General features: G+C 38.0%; 1 protein-coding gene across 3 annotated transcripts in view; it reads left to right on the forward strand.

The window, feature by feature from the left end:
• The window catches only part of si:ch211-207d6.2 (sickle tail protein homolog), a 118,641-nt gene extending 107,518 nt beyond the window's left edge, over positions 1 to 11,123 (forward strand). For all 3 annotated transcript variants that reach the window (XM_067604800.1, XM_067604802.1, XM_067604803.1), the window contains 2 exons: positions 2,003 to 2,131; positions 6,392 to 11,123. In XM_067604800.1, coding sequence (XP_067460901.1) covers positions 2,003 to 2,131; positions 6,392 to 6,418 — 156 coding nt within the window. In that variant the 3' untranslated portion in view covers positions 6,419 to 11,123. The remainder of the gene's footprint in view (positions 1 to 2,002; positions 2,132 to 6,391) is intronic.
• Positions 11,124 to 13,906: the final 2,783 nt, after the last annotated feature.

Consider the following 13,906-nt stretch of genomic DNA (forward strand, 5'->3'; position numbering starts at 1 on the left):
ATTGATAGTTTGCTGAAATCAATTTTTAAAACCCCCTCAGCCCCTCAAAATGTAGAGACCCCTTCTTCATTATCTCAAGCTACAGAGGGGTCATGAAGCATCACTTTACTACTATGTGCTATCACAAAAACATAGCACTATCGGTTTCCTGAAAATTGTACAGGAAACAGATTTTGGAATTACTCTTACAGATAAAGAATGGGTTGACATCCCACGTAATTCAAAGTACATGTCACGTGATATGCGCACTAGGTTAATTCAATTTAAGATTATTAGCAGAACGTATTGGATGCCCTCTAGATTGTATGGGGCTAAGCTTAAAGGTGACCCCGGGTGCTGGAAGTGCCCTGACGAAGGTAAATTAATTCATATCTTGTGGTACTTCTGGATTTCAGTTCAAGATTGTATCCAGAGAATCACCGGTCAGGCAGTGCCCTTTTGCATTTGTTTATTGCTGTTGGGGCACCTGTCCATCCTGAAAGGCACTATTCCTTCTATCTATACTGAATGGGTCCAGACCACTATGTTGGGAAAGGTCAATCATAAAAGAAAATATTAAAAATGTAATGGAAATATTAAAATCACATTTATCAGTGCAATAGTAATCTGAGTCAGTCAATAATATCATTAAGGAAATATAGAAAATGTAGAAAAAATTAAGTTAGGTAGACTACATTACATAAATTTATGACATTACATCAAAGTCACAAGGATCAACTCATCCATATTAGGTCAGGCAGGAGTTTAAGGAAAGTGCCTGGGAGTAGAGAGAATAAGAATATAGGGTAACATCAGGGAAAAGCCATCATATAGGTCTACATTATTACATAAAGTAATAGTTCATCATTCACTATAAGGAAATATAGAAAAAAGTAAGTAAGTAGGTAGACTAAATTGCATAAATTTATGACATTACATCAAAGTCACGAGGATCAACTCATCCATATTGCATCAGACAGGAGTTTAACTTTTTTTAGTCATCCACACATGGAAAAAGTTCACTATCAAAAGTATGATCACTTGTGCATCTATCAATGTGGTATACTTGATAGGTTGTCTCTGTGGACCGGCGTATGTAGGCAAAATGTCTATACAATTTAAGCAGAGGTTCAGTGAACATAAAAATTTAATCTGTAGAGATGATTGGGATTATCCCGTTGCAGATCATTGTAATGACTTTAGCCACGACATTTCCACATTTCGTGTCACTGGTATATAAAAAGTGTACCTGCCCAAGAGAGGGGGTAAACATGATCTTCTGCTTAAGCAGTGTGAAGCCTACTGGATACACACATTACAAACTCTCACCCCCAATGATGAACTATTACTTAATGTGATGTTATAATGTAGGCCTACATGATGGCCTGTCCCTTATGTTGCCTGATCTTATTCTCTCCAGGCAGTCTACCTACTTACTTTTTTCTACTTAAATGTTTCTACTTAATGTTTGCTAGTGTTTATTGATAATATTATTGACTGACTCAGATTACTATTGAGCTGATAAATGTGATTTTAATATTTCCATTACATTTTTAATATTTTCTATATATATATATATATATATATATTTGTATCTGATTGAGGTCAAATGATGCCCTCTGAATTGTAGGAGTTCACAAGGTGTAGCCTATTGCCACTAATGAAATGTTCACTGTGGACCCCGCCTTTTGTATATAAAGATATTTATTTCCATTTGTCAGCATATACCTGAAAAAGGTCATTGACTGAAATGTATATATTACAGTATCTTTGTTGAGCAAGTGAAAACAGTGTGTGGGTGTCCCTTCGTCTTTTTAGTGTGTGGCTACTCTACCAGCGCACCTGTCACAAAGACTACACAGGTGTGCAAGAGATTTTTGATAATGTTGGAATTCGTTGACACAAATATTATATCTGCTCTGTTTTTCAGTAATCGTATAGTTCCACACATAAATCCCAGCCAGTCTGCAGTAACAAATTGCTTTTTTTCCCTCTACCTCTTGTTCATGAATGTCCTCTCCAGACATCCAGCAGCAGCTCCAGCTCCTCTGCTCAGCGATCCCACACCAAGTCTCGCCACTCATCCTCCTCTGGCTCTCCAGAGAAGACAACCAAGGGCCAGCAGCAGGCCACCCAGAAGCAGCCCAGCCAGGTAAATTTACCCTTAAGAGAGCTTCTCTGGATTAGCACAGACAGAATAGAAAATATTACTGCACCATGCTCCAACAAATGATGATTTGTATTGCTCAAATAACAGGCCAGACAACCGTGACTTTTGTTGTCATGTATCGGTACATTCAGAAAGTTAGTAGTAACAAAAACAAATAAACAGATTTAGCCTCTGTGTCCTTAGAAACAGTACATGAAACATGAAAGTAGCTTTATGCTGTAGCTACAGTTAATTCATTTAGTCCCATCTTGTTGGGCAAACAAGAGAACCAGTGTCTCAAAATCACCTGTAAATGTTGAAATTGAGGATTTAAGGAGGTTGTAGTGCAACTCTCCTGTATTATTCATTTTAAGTACTTTATCTTGTTATAGGTAAGCAGATTAGAGCAATCAGCTCAGATGAGATATCTAGATACCATCAGTTTTCTCTCTTTTAGACTAGAACAACTCTTGAACAACAATAGAACAGTCTTTTGAAAGTGTCACATGTATTAATAATAATGTCAATAGCTTGGAAAGAGTGATAGTATTTTTTAGAGATGTTTTTAAATGTGCTGATGTCATTTGTGTGGTGTCAGTCAGTGTTATTTTGTTTAAGCTGTGGGTCTTCCTATTCTGTTTGTGGCTGTGTTCACTTTCCTCTGCACCCTGATACCCTTCCTTCAAGATACACTTCCTGATTTTCTTATAGCATCCATTAGTTCCCCCAAGTTTCCTGTTAGAGTTTTGTGACTCACAGAGTTCACAGTAAAGACTCTAAATCAGGGAGTGTATCGTAAACCTACATGTCCACTGCAGACAGCCATTCTTCATCTGGCAGTGAGTTGTGGAAATATCGTTTGAGTATCAAAACCTCTTCGACACATAGAAGCCATAATGTTATATTACAAATATGAATAATCCAGTTGAAACATCAGTCATTGATTACCCTCATATTTATGTTATGAAAGAGTTTGTCATCCTGTAAGTACTGCATGTACTTTGCAAATAATTCCATATTATGTCTTTTGATATTTTCTAAAACTAGCAGTAAACTGATCCTGATAAATTAAAGGAAAATAGTACTGAATTTTGTCAATCATGTGTTACTACTGTGTCTTCGGCCAGTTTAGTAAGTATAAATTAATATTCATCCAGAAGTCTCACTGAAAAGGTTGTCTGGTATATGAACATGATTGTAGCTGCACCCCTGGATGGCAGACTCAGGGTGTGGTCCAGACAACATGAGGTGATGCATCCACTGTGTACTGTTTCTGTACAGGTTAGTGGACCAATAATAGTAGCCTATCATACATGTTGTTGATTGTCTCAGACTGGATTATAGAAGAAAAAAAAAAACAATCATTTTTATATAATATTTGTATAGCACTTGTCATACAGGAAATGCAGCTCAAAGTTCTTTACAACAAAGAAATTACATGTACCAAGTGCTTCACATGAAAAAACATCTAACCCTACCCTACATATAATCCTAATCTTAACCCTAACACATATTTGGCATATTGACATAGATTGGCATACACATATATTATATATATACACAACCCCTCTTTTTGAATTAATTACTCTATTAATAAGGCGGGAAGTACTTCTTTCAAATAAATAGATCATAATTATCTTAGAGCAAATGTTTTTAGAGCAGTTTATCTCCTATATAAATAATCCCCCTCCCCATGGTATGAATTTACAAATCTACTACAGTTTTAAGTGTGGTTTGAAATAACTAAATATTTATTCCTAGCACTTATATTTATTTTTTAATACTAACTCATGGTGTGTCCTCTTTATTTGTATGTGTTTTAAATGATTTAGCACTTATTTTGACTTACAGCTTGTATATATGCCTATTTTAATGAAATCTCCTCTCTATTTATTTTTTATTTATTTTTTTAAAACCGCTATTTTCTCGTTTTTAATTTAATGGGCTGAATTAAAGATGAATTATGGGAGGCCAGCAGCTTTATAAACAATCTCTCCTCTGTGCCTCCAGAGCAAGTGTACCAGATGAATTTTATGGATTTTAGTAAACTTAAGATGGATTTTATTAAGGCATATTTAAAGTGTTTTACTCACCTGGTCCCCGTGCACCTGTGCACCTCATAGCACTAATTAAGAGTTCTGCATTTTCACCCAAACCTAATGCATAAAATGAACATAGAAAACATAATGTTACATCAGATGGAAAACAAAACCCACTTGATAATAATAGTAAAAAATAAGACAATGCATAACATAAGATGGAAGATATAACCCACTGAATGATAATAATAGTAATAATAAAATAAAATAAAGTAAAATAATAGAATACATAGAATGCATGAGTAAAATACAATATTCAAAAGGAGCAGCATTGCATAAGAGCGAAGCAGATTGCAAAAAATAATTTCCGGCTGTATCAGGAAAGTCGTAGCTAGTTAAAGGCTAAAGTGAAGAGATAAGTTTTTAGTTTTCTTTTAAAAATATCTAGTGAGCTGCTTCCCTGATATCTATCAGTAGTATGTTCCGTAGTTTGGGGGTGTAATTGACAAAGGCTGCATCCCCAATTTTCTTTCAGTTGTTGCTGGAATCCCCAATAAACCAGCAGCAGATGATTGCAGTGCTCTTGAAGGCAAATAGTTAACAACGAAGTTAGCCATGTAGCTCGGTCCTAGTCCATTAAGGGCTTGTTACAGGAGGCCAGTGCAGAGCAGCTAAAACTGGACTAATGTGTTATCTCCTCTTGGTTCTGGTTAATAGCTGAGTTGCAGAGTTTTGATTGGGCTGAAGTCTCTCAGTGTTTTTTTCAGGAGGTCAGTAAAAAGTGCATTACAGTAATCAAGACAGCTTGAAATGAAGGCATGAATCAATTTTTCAGCATCTTTTTGATTTATAAATGGTCATACTTTTGTTGTTTCTAAGGTGGAAAACAATGTTTTTGTCAACTTGTTAATGTGTGAACTGAAGCTTAGATCTGAATCTAAGATAACACCAATATTTGTAACCTCAGATTTAATCCAGGGAGTTAATTTCCCCAGATTATTAAACAGCATTTGTCTTTTTGTTTTGGGGCCGACTAGTAGGACTTCAGTTTTATCCTCATTTAACTTTAAGAAATCATTGCTCATCTGTTTATTTATTGCCAGAAGCCAGGTAGTGATGGAGTTTATAGCTGCAGCATCATTTGTTTCGGTGGAGATGTACAGTTGTCTGTCATCCGCATAACTATGGAAACATACATTGTGCTCTCTGATGATGTCACCAAGTGGAAGCATTTATAGTGAGAATAGTAATGGACCCTCAATTCTGGTTTTGCGTTAAACATTGGTTGAACCTTAACATGCAAATTCATGACCAAATTGCAAACCATCTTGACAGTGCTGATGTTTCTGGAAACTGAGAGAACTGAAAGTCCAAAATGGACAACATCAAACTTTATATGACACTGCTCTACTGGCGTATCAGCTGGTCCACAGAAGGAAGTTGCCATGGCTTGCAGTTAGTTGTGAGACAGGAGTGGATGGTACAAATATAATCCATTGATTTGACAGTGTTAACTTATTATTGGGAGCACTAGTCACTACTGTATGTTGAAATCATCCAGCATCAAAATTAAATTCACTGTGACTGGACAAGTAAAGCCATCACAGATAAGTCATATAGTTCCTTGAGACAGAGTTTGGCTGGCCAAAGTCACAGGAATAACAAGCATGAGTTCTCAAACTGAGTGCTATTGGTCCTTCATGTGGGCTGTGTTGGCGTTGACTTGCAGTATTGGTGGTGTGTGTTTGCAGGCTGACAGCAGAGGGGATAGTAACCATTCAGTCGTTGCTTTGCGTGCCTCTAAGATCCCAGGCTTGTGCCAAAGCTCTGGGAAACACCCGTCTGCCTCTCTGTCCACTCCTCACTGCTCAGACGCCGCTGATAACTTCCAGAACCTCTCCTGCTCCTCTTCCTCCTCCTCCTCTGCTTCTTCACCTTCAGCTTCTTCCTCCTCCTCCTCCGGGAAACACTGCCTTCTGTCTCCTCCTTTGAACGTCCCCAAGTGTCCTTCCCGTTTGTCTTCTCCGTCCTGCGCTCGACGCTCTAGGCAGGCTCTCTTGTGTCCACTCTCCTCTTCCTCCATAGTTAAAAACTCCTCAGTTTCTACAGCCAGCTCCCCACCTCGCTCCCTATCTTCTTCCTCCCCTTCGTTTTCCTCCTCCCCCCTTCCTCACAAGTCTTTTATCCCGTCTCTAAATTTGAGTCATCTCCTCCCCTCGTCTAGCCACGTCTCGTCGCCATCCCACGCTAGTGTCAGCCCCGCCACCCACGGGCCTCGCAGCAGCAAACGCCAGCATCGCCTGGCCCTCACCTCCACCTCCACCTCCACCTCCCAACATATCTACTACTCTTCATCCTCCTGCTCTTCATCCTCACCCTCCTCCTCATCTCTGTCCCCCACCTCCTCCTCCTCCTCCCCTCCCTCCCCATCCTCCTCTTCCCTCCTCCCCACCATGGTGAGTCATGGGGCGAGGAGTGTCCGAGCATCAGCGTCCAACCCCGGTTCTCCGGGCCGCAGCAAGAAACGCACTGGAAGCCAAGCTGGCCGCGTCCTGCACACAGCGGCAGCAGCCTCAAAGGACACAGCGTGATGGTTTGATTTCTTGATCCACAGTTTAAAAAATATGTCAGTGTGATGGCAAAATTGCACTGTATTCCCACAGCAATATTGTGTGATGTTTACCTTTGACATTCTTGGATGAGTTGTGGATATAGATAAGTTTTGTAATTGCAGCACCTCTTCTCTCCATGGGATCAGTTATATGATGGTTTTCAACCATCTGCTGAGGAAATATTGTGGATACCATGTTTTTAGTAGAAAGTACTCAAAAAACGGCTATTAGCTTATCACAGCTATATTGTACCAGCATGTATGTCGGCCAATAGGTAGAAATAAACTGCAGTACAATAATGCTACAGATATGTTTGAGAACATTTAGAAACAACATCTCCATTACATAGTTTGTCCATCAGACAGTACGGGTGTAACGGTACCATAAATACACTGTTTACCTTAGTTTTGGGGTCATGGTTTGGTTCAGAAACCTAAAATTATATGTGTCAGTAATCCATCGTTATTACATAAAATTCCACTAATATTCCATTAAGACAGGTGCAGCATAATTATAATGAACTGAAAGCAATCATAGAATCAGCAGTGCAGTTTACACTTTTTACACTCAACAGTTTTAGCAGTTTATGCTCAGACTCAGGACTCATTGTGTCCTAGTGGTCCATCTATCATAAGGAGAGAAGTTGCCAGGCAATGGATAATTCCTGGACAACTATAGCTTGTACTTGTTCATACAGGGCAGTGAATAATTCCTGCACACATGAAGGGAGCACAACCCTTGTGTTGTTTGATTGTTTGAGTTTCGGGAGACACACCCAACTCTGTTTCAACAGAGGCTAAACCGAGTAGTGTGGTTTACTTAACAAACAACTTTCCTACTGCAAAAGTCCGTCTGGTAGGAACTAAAAAGGTGTTGACATAATTAGAGTGAATGAGGTTAATTCAACAGAAGAAACCTGTGTACTGAACTTTCTGTATCGAACAGTTTCAGGCAAATACATGTACCATTACACCTGTACCAGTGCGCACCGACATGTTGACTGTAAAATACACTCACCGAGCACTTTATTAGGAACACCTGAGCAACGTAACACAGTCCAATACAACAGCTCTGCCAGAAATTCTACATTTACAAAGCTTATACTTACTATTTTTGTTGACATTGTGATAAAAAAGTGAAAGGTGATAAAAAATGTTCATAACATGTTGTCCACCCCATTAACATACATGAAGGGGTCAAACTATAAGGAACACTTTTCAATATAATGTTCACCACCCCACCCACTGTGACCTCAATCATAAACATAAAGTAGAATCATTACCTTTCTGACTATGTCAACAAAAATTGAAAATATAAAAGCTTTGTAGACACAGAATTTTCGACAGAGCTGTTGTATTGGATTGCATTTACATAGGTGTTATAATAAAGTGCTCTGTGAATGTATATTTTTTTGTCAAAATTGGTGTGTAGAACACATGTACATCAAAACATTGCAGTTACTCTGAGTCTCAAAGACTCACAACACTGTAAAATACATGTCAGTGCATCAAATGATGCTCCTGTACCTGATGAACAGCCAATCCGGGCTCCAAACCTTCTACTCTTTTCATATGTAATAAAGAAGACTATTTTTGAGGGAGCATTTTACAAGTGTTGCGAGTCTTTGAGAGACAGAGAAATTCTTTAATAAGCACATTTGTCACAGTATATTGTATATTGTACAGATTTTTAAACTCCCAGATATTGATATTGAGAGTGAACTTACACAAGACGTCTAAAGCACTAAAGCACACAAAATGAATCAATCTGTATATTGTATAACATGAATTCTTGTTGACGTGATGTTCGTCAGCATGTATTTGCACAAACGGGATCAAATGAGTGTGTTGAACCAAACTGCTGTGGTGGCACTGTGTTCTCAGCTTTCCACTGCAATCAAGCTGAGATATTTAGTTCACTTTCCCACTGACCTGCTTGTTTTGCTTCTACTTCAACATTTTCCCAGAATGCCTTTCCACAACCTCTCCTGAAATTGGGTGTGAACCTGTGGCTTTTTCAGGGTGAAAGATCCTCCAGTCGACAAAGTGACAGTCTCTTAGAGGTTTTACCAGGTGGACCCAAAAATGCCAGAGGGCCATCTTTAGGTGTGTTTTTTTAATATTTTGGTGTGGATGTTTCCAGAATATCTGCACATGGACGGCCTGCAGACAATCAGACACTGTTGCTGCAGTATAATGTCACAATGTCACAGGTTCTGATAAAGAGTTTTAAGAATATCAATATAGAATAAACGGGTGAACAGAGTTTATTTTTCTTCAGACTAGTTTTACATGGTTTCAGGTTTAAATGCTACAAACTCCATCAGTCCTGTAATCTGCAGTACAACAGCTGACTTTGGATGATGTGTGTGTGCATGCATGCGTGTGTGTGTGAGAGAGAGATACTGTATGAGTGGTTTCATTTAATTGAATATATTTGTATGAAAAAATAAGAGCTCTCCAAGAGGTTGTGATTATTAATATGCAGAGTTTACCCAAAGACAATCCTATACAGACTATAACATTTAAAGATTCATTCTGTAAAGGTCAAGTCTGTCAGTGTAGATCTTTTCTTATCTAGATGAAGTATGATATATGAATTCTATATAGAAATATTTGACATATGTAGCTTCTTTTAACATAGCTGTTGGTTATTGTGCTCATACACACAACCGTTTTCATTTGTAGTGAGTTGTTTGAAGTGTTTCTTGCCAAAAACAAAGAGCTTGGTGTTTTCTGTCAAGTTTCTTTATGCTGCCAAGATCATTACAGACACCCTCTGCCAGTCTGTAAGGTCAAACCCATCAGGCTTAAAGAAGCACTCCACCAGTTTGGGAAATCAGCATGTTTTCTGTCAGATGAGAAGACATGTCAGCACAGAGGAAGCTTTAAGTTGTCTTTAGCCTAGCTTAGCACAGAGACTAGAAACAAGGGGAAACTGCTAGCTTAGCTCAAACACAAGTTCCCTCCCTCCAACTGCCATCAGTGAGGTGAAAACAAATACTAGTTAGCTGCACTACATGCACTGCTGTGGAGATGCACACTTCTAAATGTTTCTTTGTGTTGTTTGCAAAAACAGGCAAATTCAGCAATGGTTGGCTTTTGTCAGGCACGGAGTGTGTGTTCAAAACATTCAGCAAAATGTACTCTGAGCTGCTCTTTAGTGTCATAATCATTTTATGAGGAGAGGAGGGAATTCTGGCACAACATCACCTACAGCCAAAGTGCATGGAGAAGGACCCCAGCAACACTCTGTAGTATAAAGAACAACCTTATCATCAAACCAACATGTTTGGGTTCAGGGTCAGTATAATGCAAAGTCACAAAATGAACAGAATTGCAAACCAATCACTGACAACATATTTCATTTGTTTCCTACAATATCTGCTCGTAGCACCTGCAGCATGATTAATGTATTTATGGTTCTGTTCAGGCTCACTTAATGTATATATTGAAAATATTTGTTAGATTTATTATTTATTAAAACCTAGCACTTTGTTCACTGGAATAAGCATTGACCGCTTCTTCCAAACGGTTATGGCACAACTAGTAGTTCATCAGATTCATCAATTCATATATTCATCTTTATATAATAACAATATAATTGGAAGAAAAGGGAAGATGAAAAGTTATAATGTTTTATTTCGATTAAAAAAAAATGTGCTGAAAAAATATGTTGTAAATGAAAATGAAAACAAAATGAAAAGTGCAGTATGAAACAGGTCCTCAACTAACTGCTCCCACAACACCACCAATGTCATTTTCTCATGTGTCTATTAGAAAGGATAAAAAACACTTATTTTCTTGTGAAGTGAAGCTTCACTAGCAGACTCCCGCTGGACTTGCAGGCTGGGCTAAAATGAATGCAACAAGGATGAAAAATGATATCAATCTTCTCATCTGACTCAGAATAAGACAGCAAACAAAAATGTTTCCCAAAATGTCTGATTGTTCTTTTCCAGATGCGAGGCAGTACTTTACAATATGGGCTTAAAAACACCAAAGTGTTTGGTTTTACAATGTGATTTAAGACACACTGTGTGGACCTTTTACTGTGTTCTATGTAAAAAAAAAAAACCTTTTTGAATATTTATTATTCAAACCTGGTGGCACAGTTTAAACGCCTTCACTTGTATGCAAATAGTTTCTTTCTTTGATTGTTTTTTCCTTGTTTTGTTACCTTGCCAAAATCTGAACCTCTGCATGCCTTTAACAGTTTCTCTGTCAGTTTGAAACTTGTTGAAACTGCTGTAAATAACTGTGATTTCTGATTTTGTAAGCTGTTAGGTATCATAGACTTCAGATTCCTGTGGTTGGAGAATTAATAAAGGGCTTCCAGAGTGTTCCTGCTGTCATGCTTTATTTCACACTGCTGCTCTGTGCCAGTAGAGGGCAGTATAGACACACCAGAGTCCTGCTCTGATGAATGTTTCACATTAACATATAGACTGCAACCCCGTAACTACTCCTCATCAGACTGGACTGAAGCTATATGTAGGGCATTAGTAATACAAGAAAATACTTTAATAATAGTAACGATAATCTTTGCACTTTTGCAGTAGAGAGAATGGTGACAAGAAGACATAAACTGCATCATTAACAAACACTAATAAAACAATAAGATAAACTAGATAATACATTTGCACACAGATGATGATTGGCCTGATTTACTTGATAATATGAAACCTTGTTGACTCATTAGAAGTGAATGGTGGCTTTAAAACACTTGTGCATCATGGTATATGTATGTTTTAATAAGCTTACGTACAGTGGATCAGTGTTGAGTACTGAGCATGTGGGGGTGTGATACTTCATACAGTGACTAAAATATAAAGTAAATACAACGGGTGTCTATGCCGTTGTTTTAAAACTTCATGATCATCGTCATCGATGAGAAAATTCACAGCAGCCATTTATAAAAAATATGCATGATGTCATATAGGAATCATCTCGGTAGCATTAAAACTGTAGAAAACTACTTTTCAAGGATGTTTAACTGATTATGTAAATCACACACAGGAAACTACGTGATATATTAAGTGAGCAAAAGCAGCACAGACATCACATGAATAAAACATATTAAAGATGGAAGAGGGGGCTAGTGGACTGGTATATAAACATGATAAATAATATTAAATACAAAATAGTAGGGGGTAATAAATATAGACTACATCAAGGCCAAACAACAGATAATTCTTCAAAAGAAATGTAAGAATATGAACAGAATTAGTTTGTCTGGTTTTTTCCCCTTGCAGAAACCACAAATATAATAACTGTGTATAACATAGTAACTATATAATGTATCAAAGTTAATTTGATCTTTTAATGTAATAAAACTGTGGAACAGATTATGAAATGTAGAGTAGTGTAAAACAAAATAATGTTTTTAAAATGTTTCATGGATAAATCTGTGTAAGCGTTTCACACAGTGTGTGCTACATCAAGAACACACACATAAGCAGAGATCTGGTTCACTTTCACACAAACACTCACTGGTTTCCCAGCCAGCAGCAGTGCAGCAGGCCTCTGCAGTGCTGCACCACATGGTCACTACTACTGTTACAGCTGTACAAACCCATCTTTGTCTTTTTATTTAGGCTTTTTATTAAAATATTTGTTTAATTATTACATTTTTCACTGAAAAAGCTATTACATGATGTGCTTTTTTACTACATTATCCACAGTTTCTACAGAGATGATAAGACAGACATCATATACAAAAGAATCCATTCCACTGTAGTGTCATTAGAGTGGGCTATTTCATGTTTGTTTAGAACAAGCTGGAGTCAGTTCATTCATTAAAATAGTGTGTTACAGTTGTCTGACCATGAAGTTACGATGGCTTGTCATGAGATTAAAAAGTTGGAATATTCTGGTAATATTTCTGAATGACTGAACCACTAAACAGACATGAGTCAAGATAGAGTCTTAAATTCTTCCAAACCAGCATCACATTGCTAGATAGTGTTTTGACTGATCACTGAGGCACAGGGTTCACCCACCTCTTGAAGACTCTCCAAGGCAGGATGAAGATGAAAATCTCCTGGTTGAATAATCAGAACAAAAGATGAACTGAGTCAGAAAATATCTGCTTCTTTGATAGAAAGTCAAAGGTACAAGCCTGTGGACATAACTACATCAAGTGAGAAGTCAACCACACTTCCCATAGTGCATTTCAGTAAAAGCACATCTAGTCACCAAGCTTAACATTCATTACTTGTGCCGTCAACAATGGGCAGAAGCTTTAGATAGTGCTTTTTCTCTCTCAGATTCTGGCTGGATTGCGGCTCAATTTGGAAACAATAGTGTTGTGTTTTTGTTCATAATTACAATAATGAAGTGTTTTAAATTCACTCCAGCTCTGATTCGTATCTCCAACTGGCTTCTTCTCCATAACAACAGCAGCTGAGGATAATGAGTATCAGAGTATTGAGAGCCATTGGCCATCCAAACTGATGAAAAACAATGTTCTAGATGGAAAACATTAAGGAGAGCAGTAAAAGAAAACATTTAAATAGGAATTCAGAAAAATTCTTGCAGAACCATCCGCTCCTCCCACTATGCATGTCTGTGTGCTGGTTGAAGAAGTGATATGCAGCCTAGCATACATAGAAGTAGAAAACATTAGCGGATGGACCCTATAGCCCTGTTTGGAACTCCGTGGAGACAGTCCTGGAAGCAGCTGTGTGCTGCTATATATTTGACATATATTTGCCAAACCAACCAGTTAGTCATCCTTGAAGTCCTTTTTTCTTGAAAAACTGAAAAATTCTCAAATCGCAAACTGAAACTGTTAGTTTGCCACTGATAAAGCATAAATCTCACCTTAAAGGCTGTGGTGTCGGCGCAGATGAATAGATGGATGTTAGAAATACTGTGTCTGAACCAACGTGCCTCTGAGCAAGGCAGTCCACCTCCAGCTGGTCCAGTGGAGCACAGTGTCTGTACTGTCAGTCTGGACACATGGAGGTAAACTTCTCTTTGTCTGGGACTGCAACAATACACTTCCCTCCAAGCCTCCCTTTTCCAAAAGCGTAATGAGATAGTCCAGCCCTGTAATTGGCTAAATTATTAGTAATTAGTTCCATCATATGCTAATTAGCTCATATGTAAATTGCTGGGCCAGAT

This window comes from Thunnus thynnus, chromosome 12 (assembly GCF_963924715.1).
Source record: "Thunnus thynnus chromosome 12, fThuThy2.1, whole genome shotgun sequence".
Taxonomy (NCBI): domain Eukaryota; kingdom Metazoa; phylum Chordata; class Actinopteri; order Scombriformes; family Scombridae; genus Thunnus; species Thunnus thynnus.